Source organism: Neopsephotus bourkii, unplaced genomic scaffold (assembly GCF_033783945.1).
Source record: "Neopsephotus bourkii isolate Nb327-2 ecotype Australia unplaced genomic scaffold, CSIRO-AGI_Nbou_v1 NB_1139, whole genome shotgun sequence".
In the NCBI taxonomy this organism is placed as follows: Eukaryota; Metazoa; Chordata; class Aves; order Psittaciformes; family Psittacidae; genus Neopsephotus; species Neopsephotus bourkii.
In genome coordinates this window covers 4,887,135-4,899,763 of record NW_026901625.1, presented here as the reverse complement: position 1 = coordinate 4,899,763, position 12,629 = coordinate 4,887,135, and the positions used below count along the sequence as shown (strand labels likewise).

General features: G+C 48.3%; 1 protein-coding gene across 1 annotated transcript; it reads left to right on the top strand.

Annotated features, from left to right (window-relative positions):
* The first annotated feature begins 1,435 nt into the window (after positions 1-1,435).
* LOC133217539 (tubulin alpha-8 chain) lies at positions 1,436-9,956 on the top strand. Its single transcript, XM_061363115.1, has 5 exons — positions 1,436-1,471; positions 4,656-4,878; positions 7,788-7,936; positions 8,641-9,321; positions 9,562-9,956. Exons 1-5 carry the CDS (start codon positions 1,469-1,471, stop codon positions 9,853-9,855), a joined length of 1,350 nt encoding a protein of 449 aa, XP_061219099.1. The 5' UTR covers positions 1,436-1,468; the 3' UTR covers positions 9,856-9,956.
* Positions 9,957-12,629: the final 2,673 nt, after the last annotated feature.

The following is a 12,629-nucleotide window of genomic DNA, read 5'->3' as shown; positions in this document are numbered from 1 at the left end:
GCAGACTGAATTCAGCCCCACAGTGACCCTCCTGTGTCCTGGACATGGGGCAGGGAGAGGTCTACAGAGAGGTCTGTGCTGGTTTAGATGGACAAGACTGCTCTGGTTGTCGTTAGTGGATGTAGTGATTCATTTGGTTCACATCAATGAGTTCAGAAGGGAAAGGGCACAGCGCCCTGTGCTCATGCTCACCTCAAGGGGCTGATGGCAATGCCGACCACAGGCAGGGCTAACTGTGAGGTATATAGGAATGATTCGTGTCAGCAGCTCAGGAGTCCTTGTCATCATTGTACTTTGGGTGGAATCGAAAATCCTTGAAATCATTCTGTCATGTGTAGAATGTATAAGAAGGGTCAGATTATGATAGATGTTCCTGTCAATACAATGATGAAAGAGAAGAAGAAACAAAGGAATAATCCTTCTTAATCAAACGCTTTGTTACTTTAAGGGGCACTTTGTTTAGTTAAATGTCCCAAACGCTTTGCTAATTACAGGGGTACTTTGTTTAACTGCTTGAATTCCTTAAGGGGGTTAGGTAATCAAGAGATACATCCTGTTACAGGATGAGGTGAAACTTGTGTATTGAATAAGTAACTATAAAAGAAATGGAATTTAGGGGGTAAGATGGTTGTTAAGCTTGTGACAGACATCCCTGTTAATGTATTAGCAAGGAATTCAATAACTTTTTAAGAAGTTTCTTCACCTGAAGATAAGCCCCCAGCAACAGGGTAACAATGAAAAGGAACCATGTCGATATTCGGGTGAAGGAAACGACAGGATCGGCTGAAACCCAAGACCGGGGAGTATAAGAGACCGTACCCCAGAAATCTCGGTGTGCGTGTTGCGTGGAGGAGACTCCCCGGCGCACCCAGCGCTGCTTGCTTATTGCCTCTCGATATTAATCAATTGTAATAAACAATTAATTAAATCAGATCACGGCCAAGACGGAATTTCTATAACATAACCCAGCCAGAGCCCATCCCACAGCACCGGATCCTCATTCGGAGCCCCCCTGCCTCATCCCTCACGCTCGCTGCTGGGTGTTCGGGGTTTCCATACCCGCCATTCCCTCCCCAGCTCCTGGAACTGAGGCGGCCGCTGAGGAGGGAGGTACGGGCCTCCGTTGGCGGGAAGACTAACCCCGCCTCCTCCCCGCCCCTGTTTACGAATCAACCAATAGCTAGCGCAGAAAGGTGAAATTCATATCTGCGGGCCAATAGCGCACAGCCGGGGGCGTTCCAGGCGGCCCCGCCGGGTTCCGATTGGGAGAGCGGATAACATAGACTCAAAGGCACCCAATAGCGCAGCGAGGACCTTACACCTCCGGGAGAGGCTTAACCAATGAGCGAGGCGCGGGGAGCCAACAGCACCGCCCCTCGCTATATAAAGCCGGCCCAGGAAGAGCCCTCGCTTTTTGTGGCGCTGCCTAGACCCGTCGCGCGTCTGCAGCTCCCCCGCGGCCTCAGCCATGGTGAGCGGGGACCCGGGGAGGGGTCGCTGAGGCACTGCGGGGTGGGGAGAGCGGGCCGGCCCTGCCCGTGCGCGGCCGGAGGTGCGGGCCCGGCAGTGCCAGCGGCGGGGAGGAGAACGGGGGGCGGGTGGGACGGGCCCCGAGCCGCGCTGTCCCGGCCGGCTCCGAGCCGGGTCGCGTCCCGCAGCACGGCCTTGTCCCAACATGGTGGCGGCTCCTCAGAGAACATGGCGGGACCCTCGGCCCCCGGCAAGGTCTGAGCTGGCGGCTCCCGCAGAGGTGGCTCCGGCCCGGGCCTCCGGGCGCCGCCGTCTGGGCCTGGGGCAGCGCTGGCGCCCTGGGAGCGGGCGGTGCAGGGGGTGGGCTGCTGGGAGCTCACTGGGACCTGTTGAGTATCCTAGCACGGGGGGACCACACGCGATCTGTCGTGACAGCGGCCATGGCCGAGGTGCAGCTTCCCTGCGCTGTGGTGTGGGGTGGTTGGAGAGGTCAGGGAGTGGGGCTGGCGGTGGAGGCCTCCTGAAGGACTTTGTGAGACTGGCTGGTAATAAAGCGGAGGGGGAATGACCTTGTGAGGCAGGAGTCAGCCTTCAGGGGTATCTGAAGGGCACGATAAGGATCTGGGGCATCATAAACAGGGCAGAGTTCAGCTGTTAAGCTGTGTGGCCCAAGCAGGAGCTGTCACTTAGAGCATGGGAGCAGCGTGAGGTCCTGATCCATGTGCGTGTTTGCCGTGTAGATCTCTTTGGAAGGGGATTGTGGATGTCAGGAGGGCACGTAGCAGATGCTTCTGGGGGGTTGTGAATGCACAGAACGTATTGAACAGCAACTGCTTAGGAGCTCAGATACTGGAGGGTGCTGATGTCCTCTCCTTGCTCTTACCCTGCCGTGGGGGTTGTTCATTGGTCACGTTGTTAAAATTCATCCTAATCTGGAGGGAAGTGCAGCCCCTCACCTCTGCAGAGGAGGCAGCTTCCCTCCGGTTCCTCTACGGAGCCGTCTTCCCCATCATGGCACGCTGTTGAACGTGGTCAGAGCTGGTTCAGCCGCTCTCATCAAACCTGGCTTTCCTCCAGCTTCACACCGATGCGGCGGTGCTTTCCGTGTGATGCTGGAGAGTGTGAGGGACCTAGAGCATGATCAGTGTGGCTGAGGGACATGGGCAGCTACGGAAGAGGAGCCAGTGCGCTTGGGTTGGACACATCATATAGCAGAAGGAGGCAGAGTCTGGAGAGGTTTTGGAGACTGGTGTGTTTGGATGAGCATGCCCTGTTCAACACTGGGGAGGGGGGGTGTCTGTGGTAACCCCCAGGGTCTCTTCAGCAGGACTGCTTCTCAGTTCCCTGCTGCTTTGTACTGATGCAGGGAGTTACTCTGCCCCAAGGGTTGAACTTTGTACTTTGTTAGAGTAAATGTGCTGTGGTTGCAGTGTTGCACAGGCAGGGCCTGGTCGGGGGCTGTGGTGCCCAAGTTGTACTTTCAAAGACTTCAGTTCTCTTTGGAACATGAACGATTGCTGCTGCTTTGTGTAGTTTGATGGAGTGGGGCCAGTTCATTTGATGCCGGAAAGCTTGACATCGTCCATGCATTCACCTGGCTTGGTTGGGCATGCTAGTCCATGCATGCTTCCTTTCAACAGCCTCCCCCAGGTGCTTAGAAGCTTCACTGACAAGGCTTAGATCACTGGTAGGACCTCAGTACAGCTGGGGATTCAGACCAAAGTGGTGCTATCACCTCTATTCTCTCCTGTTGCTGTAAGAAGGAGTTGCAGGCTGTCCTGCAATCCTGGAAGGCCTAATTCATTGCATGGCCTGGTTGCTCTGCAGCAGTGCAGCTGCAGTGGGCTGCATGCTCAGCTGCTGTTCTTGCCCAGGTCACAGTGTGGAGGTTGGCTGTCTTCTGCCATTGCAGTGCCTTGCCAAGCCACAGCCATCAGCCTGGACAGCAATGGCCTTGGAGAGGAGGGGTAGTGTGGCAGCAGCTTGGAGTAAGCTTTGGTTGCAGGGGGATGTGGCTTGCTCTTCTGGAAGCTGTGTCTCTATATACCCAGCTTGGATGGGTCGCTGCAGAACAGCACTTCTCTGCTCTTCAGTGCTGTGGTTGAGAAGAGGAGGTGTGCTTTTAGCAAATACAGTGCTAAATTTCCTGGGGTTCCCAAGGAACTTGGAAGGACTAATTCTGCTTCCTGCACTGACTTGTCCATTGATGTGGACTGGGCAGTTCCAGGTTCTGCTTTATAGCTTGCTTATTCAGGGACAAAATCAATTGTATCCCCAGTCATAGGGCTTGAACATAAATGTGACTTAGTGCAAAATGGCCCCACATGCAGGCTCTTCTAGAATGTGTTTAACTTGCTCAAACCCAGATGGCAAATATCTTGGATGCCACGGATGGGCCAGGATTTAGAGATGCTTCCATTGTGGATTGGCTTTTAATACTCAAAACCCTATGCTGAAATATAAAGTTGATGCTCTGGACTTCAAAAGCAACATTGGAATCCATCAATTGACATGAGTGGATCCTTTTGCTGACATGAACTATTTCCTACATAGCTGAAGTGAGGTTTGTCCAGTATTTAGGGTTCTGGTACTCTGCATCCAGCAGTGTGATGTGAAGCCTAATGTCCATAGCTATAAAGTAATATGAAGGCCTTTGCTCAGACTTTCTTGCAGGATAGCTAAGTTCCCTAAAGTGACAGGGAGAATATTTCCCCCCTCCCATTTTTATGTCCGTTAGACAAAATGGCTCTGACTCTTACAGCAGGCTCTGCCTCCTCTGGTGGCTTCCTTATGTGCTCCTGGGGTGATGCTTCCCTTGACACGGAGGCCAGGGACAGGTGGAGTCATCAGGTTTCCTAATTATTTAGATATTCTAACGAGAGGAGTTGGCTGAAAGCTTTGGAGGAGTTGATCAAGCTCTTCCTGTCTGGGTAAGGAGCAACAAGCAGAAATGAGTTTGTAAAACTGACAGTGTCTAAAAGGGTCTTTCTAGGTGGAGCTGGGTGATGCCTGAAAGAGGCTTTTGTGTTCTGTTGTGTTTTGTGCCAAATGCCCCTACCACCAAGACAATCAGGTTAATGTTTTAATAGCTTTGCAGTATAGGAGCTCAAGCTGTGCGTGCTGAATGTTTTCTAAACAAGGACGCTGCTGTTTCTGCTGAGCTGATCCACTGTTTCTCCTCGCAGCGTGAGTGCATCTCAGTCCATGTTGGCCAAGCGGGCGTGCAGATGGGCAATGCCTGCTGGGAGCTGTACTGCCTGGAGCACGGCATCCAGCCTGATGGGACCATGCCCAGCGAGAGAGCCCTCGGAGGGGGTGACGACTCCTTTAACACCTTCTTCAGCGAGACCGGCGCAGGAAAACACGTCCCTCGTGCTGTGTTTGTGGACCTTGAACCAGCAGTAATAGGTAAATGCAGTGACCTGTGCAAGGGACTGTAGAACATGCTGTAGGACTGGCTTTATCTTCCATGGATTTTGACTATGGGATCTGTTTAGTCCTGCAAAATGCTTTGGGCCTTTAACTTTTTACTACATAAAGCTTGCCTATGTCTTCCTAGTGATGGGAGATACTTGGCTTTATGCTCATCGAGACTGGCAAATGTGCTCTCTAGAGCTCTGAAGAATTTAAATGTTACCTTCTGCCAGCCTGTGAAATTAAATGGGTCTTCTGAATGTGCCCCATGCTTTTGCTATGCAGGGAACTAATTATAACTTCTTGAACAATATGGTATAATGGGTGCAGCTGTCAATGGGAACCTTTTTGAAAGATAATACATAGCATTAAGCAGATTTCTTCTTGAGTGTTGAAATGATTCGCGTTCCCCAAACAATCTCTGTACTCTGTAGCTTGAATAGTGCTTGCAGAAAAAAGTCTCAGTTGCTAGCCTAAATTGAGGGACTTCCAAACATGCACTGCAGCTTCCTGCTGCCTTATCTTTGAATAACAATTGACTCTTATCCTCAAAGTCAGTTGTATCCCAGGCTCTGGCAACACTGGTTTACCGTTCCAATGTGATCCATCCATCAGCCACTGACCAGTACCACATTCTGTGACATTAGCTCCACTGCCAGCCCAGTGTGAGCTCCCCACATTAACAAGACCTTGGGTCACAAATCTTGGTTTTGCTCTCAACAGTGTGTGCCTGAAGTAATTCTGCTGGAGCTGGTATTGTGGCTTTTGCTTTAAGTAGTGATGCAAGGCTCCCATAGAAGAGGCCTGTTTTGCTTTTAGAGCTGTGGTGGTTATCTTTCTGCAGTACATAGAGCATTGGGAAGATGAGTGAATAGGCTTAGGCTACTCTGATGCACTCAAATGTGGGTCCCTTGTAACTTATGTTCTTTTTAACACCCCAAACAACTTTCTGTGGTTGATACAATAGAATGAACTCCTGCAGGAGGCTGTTGGGCACATAGGGGTGGTGGTGCTGGACTGAACTCTGAAAGGAACCATACACTAATGTTGCCAGGAGCAGTTGCAAGCCTGACTTTGTTTCCCTGAGCCCCATGGCTGGTGCTTCCTCTGCTGCTGGCCAGGTGGTGGCTCTCAGCAACCAGAAAAGGCTGAGAAATGAGGTGAGGGAGAGCAGAGCTCTCACTGTGCCTCTGGGGGTGAGGAGCTGGTGTGTAGCTGGTCAAGTTCCAGCACCTGCTAATGATGCAATCGTAGTATGGGGAGATGGGCAAAAGGCTGTCTTATAAACACCTGGTGACACTAAAGCTGTTAACTCTTTCATTAAAGGTTTCATCATGTGCCTTTCAAGGGGGGAGCCTTCTTTATTTCTGCCCTATCTGAAAATTATGGATCAGTTTTCTGGGCAGGGTTAGCAGGATTCTTCCCATTCATGCAGCATGTCCCTCTGCACTGAGCTTATGGAAAAAAACACCTATTGTGAATATGGCAGCTCTGTAGCTGCCATGGTACCCCAGGGATTTCTGGAGTTGCTAGGTGAGTGCTGCTCTGGGTGAAAGCAGCAGCTCTGCTGTACATGGGCACCAACTCGGTGGGTATGGTGGTAAATTCAATTCAACACAACTCTCATTAAAAATCTCCCCCCGACAGACTGCGAAGCATGAAGGGGAGCATGGCCAGGGGCAAGCTTGGTTGGGACACTTTGTTCCAGCTCACTTTCATAGTCCAGTGACTGATCCTCCGAGCTCCTCAAGTTTTGTTACTTCCCTAGGACCACCTTGACTCACTTTGCCCCCAACAGCAATGCTTTTCTTCAGGTTCTGTATTTTCTCCTTTTACTCCTAGTTTTCTTTGACGACTTGGAGTGGGAATGCAGAAAGTCATAATCCCATATATTTTGAATGGTAGACTTCTTTTCCAGGTGGGATTATTTTGGTGCAGTCTTGGAAATACATTAAAATCATGGCTTGCAGGGGCAGCTGCTCAGTCTGACTTGGTTCAAACAGGAGATGTATTTTCAGATCTTGACTTTGTCTTGCTTGCTCTTTTGCAGATTAAAAGGAATACATGCAAACAGCAACTTCACCTGTAGCTAATAAAGATCTTTGCTTTCCACCTGCCTTTAATTAAAGGATGCAGTGCTGCATTAGCATACAACTCAAGAATGGCTTGAGCTAAACCAGAGACAGAGCAATGCTGAGTGTCTTTCTACCTTTCTGGTAGGACAGAGCTTTAGCCTGCTAGATGTAAGTGCATATTTCTGATAACTGTTGGAGATCATAACTCTGAATCATTCTCCAGATCTGTAACTGCTGGGGGATGCTGTGTGTTCATGTGCACATTTGCTTTATAATGCAGCCATTGGTGCTGGAGCTTTTACAGCTCAGTATTTGAATAACTGAATAGCTCTACAAGAGCATCTCCTGTTCCTTTTGAACTTTCTTCTCTACCCTTGGCAGAAAGTACAATCAAGGGAAAGAAGAGGACAAGCAAGCACTGTAGGCTCTGACAGCCTGCAGCTGCAGAAGCAATAAGGCAGCATCCTGGAGGGTTTGGAAAATAAGAGGGAAAGCAGTATTTCAGCTGCTGATCTGCAAAGTGGTCCTTAAGTTGTCTTCAGCTGTGAAAGAATGATTCTGCTGCTACAGTTCAGTCTTAAATTGCTCTGGCAGGTCAAAAACTTAAACTGATCAGTACAATGGGACAGTTTCTTAAGCATTAACTTCATTTTTGTCAGGTGTTCAACATTTAGATTATACTGAGTCCTTTGACACCTACTGATAGGTAGGGATCTGGCTGCATTTTATCTCAGAGGGTTTAGGGACCTTATTGTGGACACCCTCAGAAGTCTGAGAAACCCTGTCTGGGTGGAAAAGTAACCTGTAAAATTCATCTTGTCTCCCCAGATGAAGTTAGGAATGGAACATACAAGCACCTCTTTCATCCTGAGCAACTCATATCTGGTAAAGAAGATGCTGCAAATAACTATGCTCGAGGTCATTACACTGTTGGGAAAGAGATAATTGATCTGGTTCTAGAGCGGATCAGGAAGCTGGTAAGCCTTTTCTTCATGGAACACTCTTGAAACATCTTTCTTTGCCTTGTTTCACAGGATTTGGAAACTGGGTTCTTAAAAATTATGTAAGTTATGCCTTAATTTATTCCATGGTAGGAGAATCTGTGGCCTTAGTCTGCATCTGGTTTTATTGGCCTGCTGAGAAAGGTTGGATTACTCCTGTCAGATGCAACTTTCAAGGGGCCTAAAACACTGATGAGGCACCCAAATCTTTATAGTTTGATGTCCAACTTCAGAAAGCCAGGACTGAGAGTTGGGATTTGCGTAGTTCCTGATGGAAAAGGATTGGTCTCTGGCTGTGGCTCTTGCAAGGAATTTTAAACAGGAGTATTTGCTTCTGTGGTTTAGATTTGTTTCCATTTCCTGATGGTATAATTTCTGAACTTTATGATAATAACAGTAGGAAAGGAATAAATCTCAGTAAGTTGTCAGTAAGGGATGTCTTGAGCTCCCCAGTACTTTGATCATGTGGCAGATCTATGAAGAGGTCAGTTTAGAAGGTTAGAGTTCCCATTTAGGGCTGCTATGGATGTATTTGACCAAATCCGTGTCACAAAGGTAAGGAATTCTCATTGCATGGAAGTGCAGGGTGTCCCTCTGGGGTGTGTGTGTGTCACTATTTAGAGTCTTGTTTTGGGCTTCTTCATACTGACACAGTTGTCTTAACGTGTTTTCTCTTTCAGTCGGATCAGTGCACTGGCTTGCAGGGTTTCCTGATTTTCCACAGCTTTGGGGGAGGCACTGGCTCAGGATTCACTTCCCTGCTGATGGAGCGCCTCTCGGTTGACTACGGGAAAAAATCAAAACTGGAATTTGCCATCTACCCTGCACCCCAGGTCTCGACAGCGGTTGTTGAGCCGTACAACTCCATCCTCACTACCCACACCACCCTGGAGCATTCCGACTGTGCCTTTATGGTTGACAATGAGGCCATCTATGACATTTGCCGGAGGAATCTGGACATTGAACGCCCGACCTATACCAATCTCAATCGCCTCATTGGGCAGATAGTCTCTTCCATTACTGCTTCCCTCAGATTTGATGGTGCCTTAAATGTGGATCTTACTGAGTTTCAAACTAACTTGGTGCCTTACCCTCGCATCCACTTCCCCTTGGTAACCTACTCCCCAATTATTTCAGCAGAGAAAGCCTATCATGAGCAGCTCTCTGTGTCCGAGATAACCAATGCTTGCTTTGAGCCATCCAACCAGATGGTGAAGTGTGACCCTCGCCATGGCAAGTACATGGCCTGTTGTATGCTGTATCGTGGGGATGTTGTCCCCAAGGATGTCAACGCTGCTATCGCTGCTATCAAAACCAAGCGCACAATCCAGTTTGTGGACTGGTGCCCAACTGGGTTTAAGGTAAGTCTCAGTTGCATCCTGGTTTTTGGGCTTCTCATGCACTGTCTGTCATGGGTTTATGACTTGTATTTTCTCCCTGAGATGCTCTATAGGTGCCTGATTTGTATTTTTCAGTTCTTACACAGAGCTGTTTCCTTGGAAGTGAAACATTTTATTCAACTGGTATTGTCTGACTTGTTTGATTGCAGTCACTGTCAAATACCACAGTGAAACTCATGGTCTCTTCTGCTTTTCATGTAGGTTGGCATTAACTACCAGCCACCCACAGTGGTTCCTGGTGGTGACCTGGCCAAAGTCCAGCGTGCAGTGTGCATGCTGAGCAACACTACAGCCATCGCCGAGGCCTGGGCTCGTCTAGACCACAAGTTTGACCTGATGTATGCCAAACGTGCCTTTGTTCACTGGTATGTTGGAGAAGGGATGGAGGAAGGGGAGTTCTCGGAGGCTCGGGAAGATTTGGCTGCACTGGAGAAAGACTATGAAGAAGTGGGTACAGATTCAGTGGATGGAGAAGATGAAGGTGAAGAGTATTAAATGCAACAAAAGCGAATTGCAAGTCTTTGCCATTTTACTGCCTCTTCAGAAGTGGTGTAAATCATGTCATGTAATTGGAATAAACTTCCTTAATCAAGGCATTTGATAGTCTCCAAACACTGTGTATGTTCATTATCTGCAAGTAGTCAGTAATCTGGGAGATGGAATGTCTTTCTGTGAAAGATAGCTGAATAAAATCACCATGCTATAGTTAGATGAGTTCTTGTCCATGTGACATTGCTATTTGGAGAGCTAATAGTGCATATTTCCTCCCAGAATACAAGACTAGAATGTGCTTGAGCTTTTGCTGGAAGATTTAGCTACCTTTTTTCAAGGCTTTAAAGCTGGTATGACAAGAGGCAATGGGAACTAATCTTGTGTTACCCTTAAGGATGCAACACCTTTAAAACCAAAGGCTATCTGAGTTAGTTTTCTTCTATACTTAGACTTAGCATGGGCTGATAACTTAGATGCAGTAACCTTGAAGGGGGGGTGTCTAGAAAGGATGTGCCATAGCATGAGGAACCTGTCACTTAACTGTCAGAACCTGTGTGGCTGTTGCTCTGGGGTTGCTTTGTCCTGCAAAAGGACCTGCAGTCCCTGTCTGCCAACTCCTATGGAGTTGCCTTTTGCCTGAAGCTGTCTCGGGTGGGATCTGAATCAGCTGGCCAGGGTTTAACACTAGTTTCTCCTAAAACTAGTTCTTTTTGAGGATTAGTTCATGGGTTCAGGTAGGAAAGCTGCCTTTTTTTCTGCCTTCGTTGTAAGGGGATGTTAGAGGAGATGATTTGGCTAATCAGGTTATCTTCAGGTGTGGACAGCCTGTGTCTGAAGCCTTCTACATGGTCTGAGTGGGGCTTGGGACACAGGGCAGTGATCCACAAACCAGGTAACCTGACTATTTCCAACTCTGTCTTGGAGCTGGGTGACTGAGGAATCTCTCCCACAGAAGTAGTGAAGGTGGGATAGTCAAATATGTTGAAATGATGACTGACTACTGCATTTGATTACAGGACACCAAAGTCTGACTCCAAGGCTATACTTTGAGCTGGAGCATTCTTCCATGTCCTATTTCAACCTTACTTATATTCCTTCTGATTTAATATCAGACCATGATCGGGGCCAAGTCTTGAAGCCTGAGATATGCATACCTGCTGAGCAGGAGCTTTAGCTGTGGTATGAAAAATGCCTTAACTTCCTCCTGTATGGGAACCTCCTGTACTCAGGTAATGCTGCAGTATTTGGCATCAAGTCATGAAGTGAGAACCTTTCCCCAGCCTCAGTTTTGACTGTGACTTGGGTGTACTTGTTCTTCTAGACGGGGGGGTATCACTCCCACATTAACAGGCTGCTGCTGTTGATTGAGGGTCTGACAGAACAGCCCAGCCTGTAAGGGCTGACTTGTCATTTGCTTAGGCTGAAAGCCTCTTGTCCTGAATTAGAACCATAGGATCATAGAATAGTTAGGGTTGGAAAGGACCTTAAGATCATCAAGTTCCAACCCCCTGCCATGGGCAGGGACACCTCACACTAAACCATGGCACCCGAGCTCTGTCCAACCTGGCCTTGAACACCGCCAGGGATGGAGCATTCAGAACTTCCCTGGGCAACCCATTCCAGTGCCTCAACACCCTCACAGGAAAGAACTTCCTCCTTATATCTAATCTAAGAATTACTGTGCTTGTGTTCTTGCAGCCATTGGGTTGAGTCAGTCTGATTTGAAATTAATCTAACCTGCTCTGTATAGATGGTTAGAACAACTTCAAGGCTTTATAACCTAGAGGAGTGCTTTGGACTGTCTGGTCAGCCATGGTCTTTGTGGAGAATATGCAGGTGCTGTGTAAATCACCCCTCCTGAGATAGCTGGGCATGTCCAAAGTTGCAGTGAGTTTCTATCTGGCTTTTGCTTATGTTTTTATGTTCCAGGTCAATGTTAAGTGTAGAGAATTTCCAGCTAACTCATTTTCCTACCTACTGGATGATTAAGCAAATGTGCGAGGCATAACCCGAGGATGGTCGTGCTCATTGCAAGGCAGACTGACTTCAGTGCATGCATTCAGATTTTTAATGTAGTGGCAGTGCCTGCAAGAGGAATATGCAAAGGAATGTCCCGTACCTTGCAGGTGTCTAGAGCTTTGTGAAATGCTGCACTACTAACAGAGCATAAGGAATGCTGTGGGGCTACAAGTGCACCATAACTTCCCTTAAAAGCTGTGTACTGGGGGGTTGTGTAGGAGTGGGTTCCTCAGCTGGCCTTCTGTGATCCTGTAGCAATGATCTGACTCTTACCTGGAATTCCTTGTGTCATTATTTGAGGCTGACATGCTCCATTTCCTGCTGATACTTTCTGGGGTTTTCTTTAGTGTACATGGGGTTTATTCTTATTTAGGACACTGTTTATGTGATGGGATGTGGTTTGCAATGTGTCAATGCTTTATGTGGGCATGGAAAATGCCAGGTCTGCAGGGCACTGTGCTCTGCAGCATCCTTGTCAGAGGTGTGGTCATGTTGAATGCTGTGCCTGGGGATTCTCGGTGCAGGCAGTAGATCTGAGATGCATTGGGCTCTTCCTTGTTAAAGCTAACATTCTAATGCTGCTTCATGAAGATGGTCGGCTGCAATATGGTGAGCACCCACTGGTGGGAGGTCTGGTAAGAGATGCCATGTCACTTGTGAGCTGTTGGACTGATGCTGAAAATACACTGTACATTCTCAGCCTCCAGACTCTGATTTTCTTGCTTTCACTGCTGGGAAGTGCTGGTGCAGTAGCCAGT

Bases quoted from the DNA above. Each gene is read 5' to 3' on its own strand.
- LOC133217539 (XM_061363115.1), top strand. The intron at 4,879-7,787 runs GTAAATGCAGTG...TTGTCTCCCCAG, and splicing joins CCTTGAACCAGCAGTAATAG to ATGAAGTTAGGAATGGAACA. The intron at 7,937-8,640 runs GTAAGCCTTTTC...TTTCTCTTTCAG, and splicing joins TAGAGCGGATCAGGAAGCTG to TCGGATCAGTGCACTGGCTT.